This window comes from Cydia fagiglandana, chromosome 26 (assembly GCF_963556715.1).
Source record: "Cydia fagiglandana chromosome 26, ilCydFagi1.1, whole genome shotgun sequence".
Lineage (NCBI taxonomy): Eukaryota > Metazoa > Arthropoda > Insecta > Lepidoptera > Tortricidae > Cydia > Cydia fagiglandana.
This window is the reverse complement of record NC_085957.1, coordinates 7,451,888-7,468,258: the sequence shown is the minus strand read 5'-3', so window position 1 is coordinate 7,468,258 and position 16,371 is coordinate 7,451,888. Positions and strand designations below refer to the sequence as shown.

General features: G+C 38.7%; 2 protein-coding genes across 2 annotated transcripts in view; one reads left to right on the top strand and one right to left on the bottom strand.

Annotated features, from left to right (window-relative positions):
• The window catches only part of LOC134677476 (uncharacterized), a 343,898-nt gene that overhangs the window by 313,817 nt on the left and 13,710 nt on the right, over positions 1-16,371 (bottom strand). The gene's annotated exons all lie outside the window — the stretch shown is intronic.
• Positions 1,133-15,603, top strand: LOC134677370 (spermine oxidase-like). Its single transcript, XM_063535804.1, has 8 exons — positions 1,133-1,308; positions 2,362-2,541; positions 3,063-3,272; positions 7,640-7,856; positions 8,957-9,135; positions 10,097-10,367; positions 10,947-11,056; positions 12,353-15,603. The coding sequence occupies exons 2-8, from the start codon at positions 2,369-2,371 to the stop codon at positions 12,591-12,593; spliced, it is 1,401 nt and encodes a 466-aa protein (XP_063391874.1). The 5' UTR covers positions 1,133-1,308; positions 2,362-2,368; the 3' UTR covers positions 12,594-15,603.

The window sequence follows — 16,371 nt, the reverse complement described above, 5'->3', positions numbered from 1 at the left end:
CACTAATGGAGCGCCACCATTTACCCCGGCTACATACGTAACGATAAATCGTTGCGATAAAACTGTGCAGTCCGACTGTGCAGATAAATCGAACCGTGTGTATGACAAATCGTTACGATAATCGACAACGATTTGTCATACACACGGTTCGATTTATCTGCACAGTCGGACTGCACAGTTTTATCGCAACGATTTATCGTTACGTATGTAGCCGGCATTAGTAATCTCCAACATAGTTCAGACACAGTTCAGATTCAGAGACGGAAATCGCTACCAACTTTTAGTATGTTGGGCATTGATACTAGTACTGGGTCTCGAACCGGGTAACAGCGCCACAGGCCATGTACTTCAGCAGAATGACGTCAAAATGACTAGAGTTAGACCAAGAAAAGCCTCCAGCGATTTTGATAGCCCACGCAGTGCAAGTGTTATTTTAAACGTCAAACTTTTATGCAATTATGACTTATGACGTTTAAATAACACTTGCACTACGTGGGCTATCAAAATTGCTGCAGACTTTTCTTGGTACACGCATAAACGACAACTTCTTTTTCTTTTTCTAGTTACATTAAAGGTATTGTGTGAAAAGAATTACTATTATATGTTTTGGTGCATCTCATCCGTTATGTGACCTAGAGTTCATTGATATGACCTAAGTAACCTACAGATAAGATATAAATATAATCCAGCAAACAAGTTTTGTCAGTGACCGTAGGTAGAGTAAATAAAAATAGGTATAGGTACAGTCAGCAGCAGAAGTAGCAAAGCAGGCGAGGTGTTCAAAATGATCTTAATACGACTTTATTGTTAAGAGAATAAGAGCGGTTGACCTCCCATTAAAAAAATTGAATATCGCGCCTTTTTCTACTGTCAAATTGGGTTTGGGTTTTATCCTTTTTGCGTTTTAAATATTATCTCTACGAACGCACCCTAATCTATAGATGGTCAAGCAAATCTTGTCAGTAGAAAAAGGCGCGAAATTCAAATTTTCTATGAGACGCTATCCCTTCGCGCGTACATTTTTCAAATTTGCCGCCTTTTTCTACTGACAAGATCTGCTTGACCAAGTATATTTCTGAACGAAAGGAAAATGTCATAAACGTCAATGTCATTACCAGATGTTCAACGTTCATTCAGTGCCCTTTTCTTTCTTTCAACAAGTACTGATTAGTATCGTAATTAGATCTTATCTTTTAAAACCCTAGATTACTAATTATACACAACATTTGCACTGCTGATTAATATAAGTACAGTTTATCAAATCAGTGTCTTATTATCAGTGCTCGAAGCAAGTTTCAGTGATTAAAGGTGAGAATTAAGGGCATAACCTAAAAATTTTCTTTAGTGTTTTATTGTTTAGTGATATGTTTCGATACCACGGTGCCCCGTCTGTTGAAAGGTAGTTATGTAGGTATATTTAAAATTTTCGTCTTTACTATCGGTTAAAAAAAGGAATTTTACAGAAATAAAGTACTTTTAGTGAAAGAGTCATCTTGGGAACGGGAAAATTCGTTGTGTATTTTATACGTAGTTACACTTAGCTTGTGTGGCATTAACTCTATAGCAAGGAAATCAGATATCCCTTATTTTTTTTTTTGTAACTTATGTCAAATAACATGATTGTTTTTTGAAATGTTTATATTTATAGCAGCTAATTGTCATATGTAGAGATGCACCGGATATCCGGTTACTATCCGGTATCCGGCCTATCCGGCCACTATTTTACTATCCGGCCGGATACCGGATAGTGACCTTCTATCCGGCCGGATACCGGATAGTAACATTGCTTGATTTCGGAGTAAACAAATTGGATTTAAGAAACAGACACGGTCATAATCGTACTTGTTTATTATTTTAAAACAATTTAATAATTCCACTGACTTGCACGCGCACTCATTTCTAACCTAGAAATGAGTCCGCATGAACGTTTACTAGGAAACAGGTCAAACCTGCAGAATGCGCACCCGAAAAACCGAAATGTAGGTATAGTTCCGCCGGCCGAATATCCGGCGGCCGGATACCGGATATTCGGCCAGTGTCCAGGCCGGATATCCGGTATCCGGCCAAACAACTATCCGTTGCATCTCTAGTCATATGTACATATAATTACAAGTCAAATTACACTGACTACCTGACTCTCATTATATAAGACTACCAGCGACACGCCCCAGCTTAGCACGGGTTAACAAATTATATACCTAAACCTCAAGAATCACTGATGGGTGAAACCCCATGGAAATCCGTTTAGTAGTTTTTGAGTTTATCTTGAACATAGAAACAAACACACAAACAGACAGACGTGGCGGGGGACCTAGTTTTATTAGGTGTAGTGATATTCTTACTCAATTAAATAAATTTCAGCTCAACCATGGTGCACTATGACACAATAGTAATCGGGCTCGGAGCAGCTGGTGTGACTGCTGCCACGACTCTGATCAGAGCGGGGAGACGGGTGCTGGCGTTAGAGGCGCAGTCTCGTATCGGAGGCAGAGTCCATACTGTGCCTTTTGGCAATGGACTTATAGAATTGGGCGCTGAATGGTAAGATATCTAGAATTGATACAATAAGGCTTTATGTGTTTTATATATTGATGCTTTGACGACGCGTCCTCAAAGTAGACCGGAGATGCGTTGGGACAACAACATCGAAAGAAGAAGTGGCTCCAGGTTGCAAAAGACCGTGACAAATGGCGTAAAATGAAGGAGGCCTACACCCGAAGGGTAGAAAAAGGCTAGAGAGAGAGATAATATAATATAACTCAGTGACCAGAGCGTAAGCAAAGTATTAAAAACATAAATCCATTGGATGGACAGTAGACATGGAAATTGTTTGTATATCTATGTACCCATATTACGTCTGTTAAAAATGCATATTTTGGCGTAACAAACTAAATACACATACATTTTGAACTTTATGTCATTTCATCTTGTTCTTACCCAAACTAAGGCAATAGACTGTCAATCTGCTCCCGCGGGGTGAGGTAATTCCTTTAAGAGCGTTGTGGAGCGCGTTCGGTCTCTATGATAATACTATTTTTTCTGTGATAAATCTTTTTTTCCAGGATCCACGGCAACCAGAAAAGCCGCGTCTTCGACCTGACCACCCAACACAACATCACCACGGTACCTCAGAGCCTGATCATGGCACCGTTCCGGTCAGACGGTTCAGAAGTTGATGCGGAACTGGTGAACGAGCTGTTGGATATAGCTCTGCACATAGTTGACCATCCGCCGGATCAGCCTGAACCACTGGGGACTTTTATTACTTACAAGTATTTATAATATAATATAGCCTTTATTTCTGACATTTTAACTTAATCTATATACATATTTTAAATTGTGTTTTTAACTGGATGTTTCCTTGTCAGTTTGCTTTCTGGCAAAGGCCTCCCCTAGAGTTTGCCAGTCGACCTAGAGTTGCTTTATTATTATTATTATTATGTCTGTCTTTTACAAATTCTCGGGACCATGGGGTCCCGGGCATTTGGAAGGCGTGCGTGGGGCCGAAGCCAACACGTAGAGGCCCCTTGTAATAAGACAATTTACTCTAAATGTAATGTGACACCAACCGACGATTATCCCTGTTTGCACTATAGTAGTGCACCCAAGGACAAGCCCCGGTTAGTGTAGGACTATTGCAAGAAAAGGTACAAAAAGAAACCGGGCTATTGCGTTGAGTTGTTAGTGGGCTAGTAACTGGGACTATGGAGGAGACTATGGCACCTGCCCTGCTCATATGTTAAAAAAACATGAAAAAATGGGCCAGGTGGTGACTCGCCAACTCACAACATGGGTCCCCGAAAACGGCCGCTCGCACGGAGCGACAAGGGGACAACATCACGTGAGCGGCTCAGGGCGTGGAGAGGTGTGCACCGCTTTCTACCCAGTGGCTGTAAGCAGCCACTGTGCCAACTCGCGTCTTAGGCATGTTTCACTTCCGCCCTGCGAGCATATAGCTCTGACACCCCACTCTGGACGGCCGGTTAAGGCAAGCCAAAGGTGAGAGTCCTGCGGCCCCTGCTCAGTGTTCACTCCAGCCGGCCAATGAAAGCAAGCTGGAGAGAGGGGCCTGACCGACTCTCGGAGGTATGGGACCCAAGGGACGTCACTTCCCATTCAGCTCGCCACAAGCTGCCCTGGGGGCTTATTATTATTATTATTTCGTTTTAGACAGGCAGCTGATGCTGGTGCGTCTAAATCATTGTTCACTTAGCACGATTTCACTGTTTAGATAGTTTATCGAGTCTATTTTTAAATTGATTCACACTTGTAGAGTTCACAACTTCTGAGGGTAATGTGTTCCAAGCATTTACTATTCGGTTTGCAATGAAGTTTTTCGCGATATTTCTTTTATGTTTTGTGGTTACTAGTTTAAGTGTCCTCTTGTGCGCGTGTTTGGGTTTCGAGTGAACATGTCGCTTAGTTCTGGACAGTCGTAATATCCATGAATGATTTTAAATGTCTCGATCAAGTCGCCACGTTCACGCCTTTTTTGCAGTGTTGTCAAGCCCAGCTTGACTAGTCTTTCCTCGTACGAAAGTGACTTTAGCTGTGTGGGAATTTTAGTAAATCTACGCTGCACTCGCTCGATCATGTCAATATCTTTTTTGAAGTATGGATTCCATATCTGAAAACCATATTCCAGAATTGGTCTTATGTAGGTCTTATATATCTTGAGCATTGTTTCGGTGGTGAGAATACGAAAAGCTCTTCTAATTATGTAGATTATAGAGTTAGCCTTTTTTACCATTTGTGAAATATGGGGTTCCCACTTGAGATCGTCAGACATGATGACTCCTAGGTCTTGTTGGGTCGTGGTTCCTGCTAATTGTACGTTGTTTAAAGTGTAGGGCAACTTGGGGTTTTTCTTGTGCATGTGGAGGACTGTGCATTTTGATTCGTTGAGGTTTATAAGCCAGTCTAGGCACCAGTCCCTAATTCGGTTCAGATCTGCCTGTAGTTTGCTATGGTCTATCATAGGGTTTACAAACAGCTTGGAGTTGTAATCTGCAAAGAAGCTGAAGTTGGATTCGATGGTGGTTTGTAAGTCGGTAACAAATATGCTGAACATGGTCGTTGAGATGACCGATCCCTGTGGGACGCCGCTCCAGACATCAAATTCATCAGAAACACTGTCAGCGATTCGCACTCTAAATTTTCTATCTCGTAGAAACGATTTTATCCATTGTAGAAGTTTTCCTCTTATGCCAAAGTGCTCAAGTTTAGCTAGGAGTCTACGATGAGGCACTCTGTCAAAAGCTTTTTCATAGTCCAGGTATATCACGTCGATTGGTTCTGCATTATCCAGATGGCTAGACCAGACCTTAACACATGCTAGTAGGTTAGTGACAGTGGATCTTCTCTTCATAAAGCCATGTTGTTGGTCGACAATTATGTGATTCCTATCTAGGAATAGCCTTATTTCGTCGTTTATAATAGCCTCCATTAGCTTAACTGCTAGACAGGTTAGACTAATTGGTCTGTAGTTGTTAGGGTTAAGTTTGTCTCCCTTTTTGTAGATTGGTGTCACTAGAGCGTTCCTCCACTTCTGCGGCACGATTGATGTGTGAAATGACTCCTTCATAATATGCGTAAGTGATGGCAAAATAGCTTTACATTTCTTTAGCAAGACTGCTGAGATTCCGTCGGGGCCCATGGAAGTATCTTCACGTAGCTTCTTTAATTTGTTCCAAACTTTACCTTCCGAAATAGTGACGTCACATAAGGATTCCTGGATCCGAGGGCATGCAATAAGAGGTACTGTGTCGTTTGACTCCTTAACATAGTTTGCTTCAAAACGTTTGGCTAGGGCATTCGCAATGTCAACCTCGCTTGTTACTGTCTTGTCCCCATCGTGCATAACACGAGGAACTGAAACTTTTGTGCAAAGTTGTTTTCTAATGTACGCGTAAAACGCCTTGGGTCCGAGATTTACAATGCGGCTTTCATAATCAGTTCTGGATTGCCTAGTTATACTTAGAAGTGTATTATTAAGTGTTCTGTAGTGCTTGTAATCATCTCTGCATCCTGTAAGTACATATTTGTCCCATGCCTTTCGTTTGTCCTGTATTTTTTGTTTTATATTTTTGTCAATCCAAGGTTTCAGTGGTGGTTTACGCGGTGGCCTCGCGTTCGGTGTATGCTTGTTGGCCACCTCGAGGATGGTGGATTCAAATGCTTCCCATTTGCTGTTAGGTGTATTATGTGTGCTTACTAGATTTAAAAGGTCGCGTTCGTACAAGGCCGAGTCTATACTCTCAGTGTCTGATTTAAAGTAGTTTTTCCTGTTAGATTTTATAATTTTACTTAATGTATTGTTATTTTCTATTTGCATTAACAGTAGTAAAAAATCATGATCGGATTTTCCCACAGGCGGTTGGTGTTCAACAGCTGTAATAAGGTTTTCGTCATTCGTCATGACCAGATCGATGAGGGAGGACCGGTTGCCTTCTCTGTGTCGAGTGGGTTTTTGGACCAATTGATATAGATTGCTTTGTACGAACATTTCCTCAAACATATACTCTCTTCTATTGTCACTATGTTGAATGTTTGCTAATGGCCAGTTTATCTCACGGTAATTAAAATCTCCAGTAATTATGACGTTACACGATGTGGACGCAGATGATATCTCACTTATTAATACTTTTTCTTCATTTATACAGGAATCTTCTGGTCGATAGATGCATGCAAATAAGAATTTGTATTGGTTTAAAGTTATATCTAACCATAGCGTGTCAATAGACCGCAGAGAAGAGTAGCTGGTATTTACTTTAGCTAGTATTTGCGATCCACATACCTCCTGGGCAACATACACAGCGACACCTCCGCCTCTTCGGTCAGCTCGGTCCTTCCTGTATAGATCATAACCCGGAATACTCACTAAGTTATTGGGTATATTCACATTTAACCATGTTTCAGTCACAGCTATGATTATTGGTTGGGGTTTGCATGTAAGAACACGAGTATGAAATAGGTCAAATTTAGGTTGTAAGGAGCCTAAGTTAGTGTATATAATAGTATTGTCTAAGATAGGTAGAATTGTATTGTTTTGTTTGCATGTTGTTATTGTTGGGTGGCTTGGTTTTTTGATAAAGTTATTATTTTAGGGCAACCGTTAATGAATTTAATTGTAAGGTTTTATATATTTAAATATTTATTGTTTTATCGTTTTTATATTTCGGTTTTTACATTTCTGTTTACTTTTTCTAGGGACTGTTACATACAAGTAATTATGTTCTTTTTAAAATCGGGTATTTAACTGTATTTAAAACAAAATTATACACACTCCCGATTTATACAAAAACGATACCAAACACGACCTAGGAGCTTCACTGATGTAGATATCAAGATACAATTGAGAGCCCCAAATAAACTTTCAATCAGATCTCAAAAACTATTCAAGATATCGAAAAATTTGACAATATAAAACTTGTATAAAATGAAATAAACTTTTATTTTGTATAAGTGGCCATGTCGCTAAGCTAAGATACACAGTTTCAGAGATATCATCGAAAAACCGAAAAATGGAACCTTCAAACCTCTATAAATTTTTTTGAGCATTCATTGCCTGACCTAGTAATACAACTGCAATCAAATTTGATCTATTTCGAGCAAGTGTGATGAAAATTCCTTTTTTTAGACTAAGAGAATACATCGCCGAGCATAAGCCGGACCTTCTAAAAGACCAGGACTTCATAACGGAATTCCTCGAGTTCGCAAACCTGCTGACTAATAACTATGAGGCGTCCGACGATTGGACGGATGTGACGACGATCAGCCGGTATGAGGAGTTGGAGGGGCCACAGTTGAACAGCTGGCATAGATATGGATATAGGACGTTCTTTGAGATTATGCTGGTAAGTTTACTATAATGGGACTTTTCGATTTGGTTGGGTAGAGTAAAAAAAGTTATCTTTATAGGATCAACATTTATTCAGGAAATAGGCCACAAGGGCACTTTTACACATTAACATTGAATTTACATTATTTTACATGCAAGAAAAAATAATAACAATAAATCAAGTTTTATAAAAATACAACTAACTGCAACTACCAATTTTATTCAAACTAGCATATTACAATTACTTAGAGATTATGGTCTCTTAATGTCGAATTACATAAAAAAAACTATAATAATTTAATATTAAAAAAATACAGATACAAAACACAAAAAATATGTAATATTTATTCTGTGACTGGGTTTCCACCAGAGGTATGCGAGAAAGCGTAGCGAGGTATGTGTTTGTTAAGGACCAACAGACAATTTGCCGACTAGAGCGGCGCTAAGCGAGGATAGGTATAGGTAAAGGAAGCAGGGCTCGGGAACCGGTTTTTGCTCCATACAAAAATACCGGTATTATTACGTTCTTTTTCGTTCTTTGGTTTATTATTTATTTTTTAATGGGACAATCTGATAACACAAGTTCGTTACCTAAATACATAATCCAGTTTTACGTAAAGAGCATAAAATAATTCAAAATATTGGTCTATTTGGGAGTTTTAATAAAATACCGGTTCCGAGCCCTGAAATGAAGTGATTCTATTGGTTCTTAACAATCATCGTTTTGCTCCACAGATATGCGAGGATGCGTACATCTCTCGAGCATTAATTTTCTTAATCAATACATCTATAGTTCGTTTTTTTTTGCATTAGAAAGAAGGTAAGCGATCTTGACATGACTTTTAATTAAAAAATGCATTTTTAAAATCAGTAATATACGTTACATACTTATGAAAGTAGGTAGATGTATATAAATGATCGTATTAGATTCATAATTGTTACATATTTGCCGTGACTTATTTTTAAAACGAGTTTTTCAATTAAAAGACACATCAAGATAGTTTACTTTTTTTCTGATGCTAAAAACAGCTAACTATCATATATATATTAATCAATATGATAAATATAATCATATTATCGATATGCTACTCAAGCCTTGGTATTTTCTCACCACAGAACACATACAAAGACGGCCCAGGGCTCCCCAACTTGGACATAAAGCTGAACACGGAAGTCAAGGTCATCAGAACGCCGCAGCACCCCACCGAGCGCGTCACTGTCGAGTGCAGCGACGGCAGCTCATACGAGGCCGATAACGTCATAGTCACCGTATCCCTCGGGGTTCTCAAGGACAAGTAAGTGTGCTGACTTTACGCTCTAGCTGGATATGAAGCTGTATAAGGTGCGGGTCATCAGGGCCCCGCAGTACCCCACCGAGCGCGTCACTGTCGAGTGCGATGGCAGCTCATACAAGGCCGATAGCGTCATAGTCACCGTGTCCCTCGGGGTTCTCAAGGACAAGTAAGTATGCTGACTTGACGCTCTAGCTGGATATGAAGCTGTATAAGGTGCGGATCATCAGGGCCCCACAGCACCCCACCGAGCGCGTCACCGTCGAGTGCGTCGACAGCTCCTACGAGGCCGATAACGTCATAGTCACCGTGTCCCTCGGGGTTCTCAAGGACAAGTAAGTGTGCTGACTGGACGCTCTAGCTGAACTGAACCTGAGTAAGGTGCAGGTCATCAGGGCCCCGCAGCACCCCACCGAGCGCGTCACTGTCGAGAGTGACGGCAGCTCATACGAGGCCGATAACGTCATAGTCACCGTGTCCCTCGGGGTTCTCAAGGACAAGTAAGTGTGCTGACTGGACGCTCTAGCTGAACTGAAGCTGAGTAAGGTGCGGATCATCAGGGCGCCGCAGCACCCCACCGAGCGCGTCACTGGCGAGTGTGACGGCAGCTCATACGAGGCCGATAACGTCATAGTCACCGTATCCCTCGGGGTTCTCAAGGACAAGTTAGACATCTTTAAAAAACCACTGTTTTAATTATAAAATATCCATTTATACGTTACGCCATTTTACTATCGATTTAGAAATTTAAGTGAATAAAATAGAAATAAATAAATCAGACAGTGGACGTCCACTGCTGGTCATAGGCGTCCCCCATAGACCGATCTTGCGCCATCCGCATCTAGCGGACTCCCGCGACCTTTACCAGGTCGTCAGTCCACCTTGTGGGGGGTCTACCCACGCTGCCCCTCCCAGTACGTGTTACGATACGGTTTTGATTTTTTGTTTTTTTATTTTATTTTAGGCATACAACGCTATTCTCCCCACCGCTATCCAAAGAAAAACAAACAGCCATAGAGAAAATTAGCATAGGAGTCATGGACAAAGTCATTCTATCCTTCGACGAAATCTGGTGGCCCCACCACACTTCGTTCTTTGCCTTCATATGGAAGGGAGACGACAAGAGGAGAGTGGGAAAGGATGATTATTGGACCACGAGGATATATGGGGCCAGTCGGCCTATGGGGTCGAGTAATTCGTTGACGCTGTGGACTAGCGGAAATGTTGCTAAACAGGTTAGTATAAAGAATTAAAAAAATAAAATATATTTTTTATTCAGAAAAACATAGTTATAACATTAGGTTAATAATATCTTATAAAGTAAGGCTTTTTAATGACTTCTACCTGAACTAGGAAAATCCTGTATCTCAGTCTGTATCTGTATCACAAGGTTTTAAGTTTTTCAACATTTTTTTGTGATATGTCATCAACATCATGTGGATCACAATTTTTTTTGGCAATACCGAAAAAAAATTCTACTATAGTATGTACCACCTAAAAAATGTTTGCTGTTTTTATTTAATTATCGTACTGTATTCTTAATTAATTAATTATACGTAAGTTAATTATACGTTAGGACCCCACTGAAAATTACTTACCGTAGCATTAATTACCGCGTTTTGTTTGTAATTAACTGGTTTGGTTTGACGTAAATAAATGTCTCAATTTTGGAATCTTTCGCTTGCTCGGGTATCAATATTAGCACGAGCGGTTAAACAACAACTTTGCCCACTTGTAAAACAAATAACTATTTCTTTCCTTCTATAGCGATTACTCTGCGGTCTAGTACTTCTAATCATATATCTAACTTTTAGGTTGAGACACTGCCAGAGGAAATAGTGAAGACGAAATGTGTAGAGCTGCTGCAGAAATTCATCGGGGACACATTAAAAATTACCGTGCCAACACCCACTGGCATTATAAGGTCAGTTGCATTCTTATTTTCTCTATTATTTAGTGTACCTTACATTAAAACTAGACGTTTAGCCCTTTGGCACAGAATTAATAATTGGCATAGAGAAAAATATACATATATTACTCGTAGTATGACGACCGATCTGGCCTAGTGGGTAGTGACCCTGCCTATGAAGCCGATGAGCCCGGGTTCGAATCCTGGTAAGGGCATTTATTTGTATGATGATACAGATATTTGTTCCTGAGTCATGGTTGTTTTCTATGTATTTGAGTATTTATATATTATACAGGGCGTCCCACGGCGATGCCACATGGAGGGAAAGTACCTTAAATATCATAGATAGCATATTTTGCTGAAAGAAGACATCATTTTATTTTTAAAACTTAGTAAAATTGCATTCATACTTTGATGACTCATGAATGCAACTTTACTAAGTTTTAAAAATAAAATGAAGTCTTCTTTCAGCAAAATATGCTATCTATGATATTTAAGGTACTTTCCCTCCATGTGGCATCGCCGTGGGACGCCCTGTATATATCGTTGTCTGAGTACCCACAACACAAGCCTTCTTGAGCTTACCGTGGGGCTTAGTCAATTTGTGTAAAAATGTCTTATAATATTTATTATTACTTACTCACTCCATACATCAGCTATTGGTACCAAAAATAATAATATTTTCATAAGCGACATCTAACATCGAGTAGTGGAATTATCAGCACTGCTAAGTAGTAGTAGTAGTAGTACTGTCAAGTGACAATAGATGTAGCACCGACCGGAAAGTCTAATGCGAATGCGACATAAGACTTTCGCGATTTCGGGGTTGGTCCCATAGTAAAAGTTGCATAATTTCAAAACCTCCCTGGCAACGAGAATGCAGTTATTTTTTAGACACCTTGTATACAGTGTTTTCTGTAACAGGAGCAAAAAATTAAACTGTAGGCTGTACTCCTCAAACTGACCAACTTCAGCAACTTTTGAAAATAACTCATGTTTCGATTTTTATTACACTTTAAAGTTTATTCTAAGACGCAATGTATTGCAAATTTTGTTATGGTAAAAGCGTGACAAATAACGTCAAACCAAAGAATATAATACTCACTCGTCAAACACACTGATTTCAGCGTACATTGAAGGCAATATTTATTTTGTATGAAAAAGAGGAAGTCTAAAGGATTCATAATTTTTAAAAGTTGCTGAAAAAATGTTGGTCAGTTTGAGGAGTACAGCCTTTAGTTTAATTTATTGCCCCTGTTACAGGAAGCACCCTGTATATTTATTATTAATCTAGATTTAAATTATTTCCAGATCAACCTGGCACTCGAACCCATACACCCGCGGCAGCTACTCCTACGACAACCTCCTCACCCCGCAATACCCCGAAGCCCGGGCGTGGCTCGGTACCCCAATCCCAGACTCTTCGGGCGCCCCTCGCGTACTGTTTGCAGGGGAAGCGACCAATCTAAACCACTTCAGTACGGTGCATGGTGCGAGCGAGACAGGCTATAGGGAGGCTATGCGACTGTTGCCTCACACTAGTAAAATATAACTTCAATGTAACAAGTCAAAATGACAGAAGATTGACAACTGTGTGGTAAAACCGGTAAATATGACCATTTTGATACGTGTATGTTACACACATTTTTACGGTACCTAAATTACCGGTAATCATTTTAAAACTACGAATACCGGTACTCATTTGAATTACTGAAGTAAATACCGATAATGTTTTAAAGGTATTTAAATTAATCAAATTACCGGTATTGATTATATTGCTAACCACAGGTGCCAGCAAAGATTTTATAATAAAATACTTATAACCATAACGATAACATTTTTCTAGTCTATACAATTTATACATCTGTATACAAAAATTACCGGATAAAACCTATTTAAAATACTGCTATTGAGTTACGGCAGCAAGTGTACCAAATTAACGGTATTGATAGCGATATTAAAATTGTCGGTACCTACCCATATTAATACCGATATTTTTACCGATACTGTTTTTAATGATACTTATACAATTGCACTACTAGGAAAATATATTTTTATTGTAAGGATGCCATTTATCTGCATTTTATACTTTATCGAATTGTTGATACCGTTGATATATTTTTTGTTATTTTAATATCATATTTCTATTTAGAATTAAGCCGAAATGACCTTTAAATTTTGAATAAATAATAGAGAGAATTGATACATATACAGGGTGAAATTTAATTCACTGGCCAAATTGAAACACCCGAAAGAACTCGAAAAAATATTAAACACGTGTTTTTTCTTTTAATACCGCTCAGTACTTTTTTTTCGAAATAACTCATCATCAAGTTGTCCTAAAAACCTCGTACGTTATGGTGAACCGACAACTACCCACACCCGCTTCTCTCTTATCAGTTAAGGTCATTGACACCCCGCCCCTCCCGCTGTTTGCAATCGCGTCACCCATTATGAACCCTATTGCAGCGAGATAAGAAGACGCTTACCTACATAAGTTGCTAATTTTTCCTTCTCCTTTTCGTCAAAATGCAAAGGCAACCCATCTTTAATCTAAAATGTTATTTCTGACATTCTGACTAATGATTATTAACAAAACGTCCGTGGCTTAAAAACAATGAGTAAAAACTAGGTCAGGAATCTTTGCATTCAGGCGTATTTAAAAAATTGAATCAACTTACGCAACTAACGAAAGCCGCACGAGATGGTACTCTTGGATTCAATCCTTGTCTGCGAAGGCGTGGAACTGATTCCATTTCGTATAATCTTTGTGTACCACGTAAACACTCACCACTTAATAAATAACACCGTACCACTTCGTAATATTCCCGGTTCGAAATCATTTTTTTTTAACCTTAGTACGCGCGCGATTACTTATTATTTTAAGGTTGGCGAGTGACGAGTGACTAATCATTTATGCTTACCGTTATGTTTACCGCTAGCACGGAATGGTTTAGTTTAGACTACCCTCGAAATTGATAAACCTGCTTACCATCGCCAACACTAACTAGGTGGACCCTATTGCAACGATTATAAGGTTTATTGAAGGTCAGATAAGTGTTTTGCTGATGTTGTTGTTAAAACCTACTATTAGGTTTGTTTACATTTGTGGTAATAGGGTGACCACGACTCGTGGAAAATATTTAAAAATTGAAAAATGAAAATTAAAAAAAAATGTACTCTTTTTTTTCGCTAAATAGATTCCTTAAGTGTAACCTAGTGCCGGGAATGAATATGGCCAGTGATTTAAATTTCACCCTGTATATTGTATGTTCTGGCAAACGCACTGTCAGTAGAAAAATGCGAATAATCAAAATTTTTCTATGGGAGCACCACCCTTCTACTGACGGAAATGGCTTGCTAAACTATAGTCAAAACTTGCCAATAATAATCCAATTTTATAGTTTGTTTTTATTAAAGGCTCAAATATAATCCTCTCTGTTATATTGTCAAGTCGACTAACGTATTTAAAAATTTATTAATAGTATAATGATTAAATTAATCGAATTAATTTTTAATGTGGTTTTGTCATTAATTTATTTAACTATTGATTTATATTTAGTAATTATTCGTATTATCTGTTGTAAATTTAGTACCAAAAATAGCTACCTATACAGAAAGAAATGTCAAATAGAGTTTGACCAAAAAGTCTCCAGCGTTTTTGATAGCCCACGCAGTGCAAGTGTTATTTACACGTCATATTTTCATAGAAGTTTGACGTTTAAAATAACACTTGCACTGCGTGAGCTATCAAATCCACTGCATACTTTTCTTGGTTTTACCAATAGAGTTGTGTCGTGTATGTAATTTTTTAGCATTAATCCCACGTACAGTCAAATCATTTTATTTCTGCACCATTTTTTACCATGTCACAGTGAAAATCAATATGAAAGTCGCTATCCGACCTCATATTACTATTACTGTGACACACAGACAAAACATCCTCCAGACTGAGCATAGTCGCGCTACCCCCTCTGCCACGCATACGGTAATTTTACTCCACGTTCGAGTCGAAAGTGTCTTTGTGTCCGTGTCTTTGAACGGACCAATCACGGCACGGGACTTCGCTCACCTTGTCCCGCGCACCCCCGCATTTTTGGCATCATCGGTTGCATGAAATGATTGCTCTAAACTCGGTATAGAGGATTCCTAGCCTAGAGGATTCCTTCTAGAGGATTGCTGTGTCAAGGTACTAAACGGTACTGAAAGTTAATTTCTTGACCGTACCTACTTTTGGTGCTGGATACTATTTAATCAGCCAACTTGCCATTTTTCAGTCTAGAATAAAATTGATTTCCAAATGAAATGTTTAAGGCCCCAGCACACATTTGTTGAACTTGAGGCGTATTCGGATCTTAATAACAGGTTACGAATTTGATCTATCGTGACGTTTCTGGTTAAAGAAATTCTTTAAATAAGTGTACGCGTGAGTAAAGTGTGTTACTTGTATTTGACCTATAAATGGATTATTTTAAATCTAAACTTTTTATTGCTTATTTTATGAATGTTTATGTAAGCCAAATCTATAAAACATATTTTCTCAGTGATGCAATAAAACGTTAAAAAATCGTAAATACTTTTATTTACACGATACATTTGAGTTGTGTTTTACCGATAGTATATAGTATTTACCGGTATTCAATTTCGGTATCAGACGACTTTTGTCTCAATCACTTCCCTTGGTCATTCCTATAGTTCGTTTTTTTTAGCATTGGAAAGAACTTTAAAGAAGGTAAGCGATCTTGACATGTCTTTTAATTGAAAAACGCTTTTTAAAAATCAGTAACTATTACTTATGAAAGCAGAAGAATATAAATGATCGCATTAGATTCATAATTGTGACATATTTGCCGTGACTTATTTTTAAGTGTTTCTTCAATTAAAAGACACATTGTTTGTTTACCTTATTTATAATGCTAAAAAAACGAACTATAAAAGGAGAAAAAAAATATATTTTTTGTGGTCAAGAGGTCACGAAAAAAAGCTTGTACAATCAACTGTAAAAATATGGGTGTAGCCAACTTATTCAAAAATATATCCCAAAGTTCTTAATTCGCTGACAAAGCTATGGGACATATTTTTGAGATGATTTGTGCACCCATATTTTACAAGCTTTTATTTAGTTTCACTGACGGTTGTCTGTAATCAAATCTTGCAAGTTAAATTTGATCCACGTCCCGGTTTCCGATTGAGCTGAAATTTTGCATGCATGTATAAATCGGATGACAATGGAATATTATGGTACCATCGAGCTGGTCTGATGATGGAGACAGGAGGTGGCCATAGGAACTCTGTGATGAAACAACGCAACTTAATTGTGTTAGGAGTTT

What these genes read in the sequence shown, in the direction of transcription:
- LOC134677370 (XM_063535804.1), top strand. Translation starts at nt 2,369, where the DNA reads ATGGTGCACTATGACACAATAGTAATCGGGCTCGGAGCAGCTGGTGTG. An exon ending in CTCGGGGTTCTCAAGGACAA is followed by an intron (nt 9,136 to 10,096) that starts GTAAGTGTGCTG and finishes ATTTTATTTTAG; the next exon opens with GCATACAACGCTATTCTCCC. An exon ending in ACACCCACTGGCATTATAAG is followed by an intron (nt 11,057 to 12,352) that starts GTCAGTTGCATT and finishes AATTATTTCCAG; the next exon opens with ATCAACCTGGCACTCGAACC.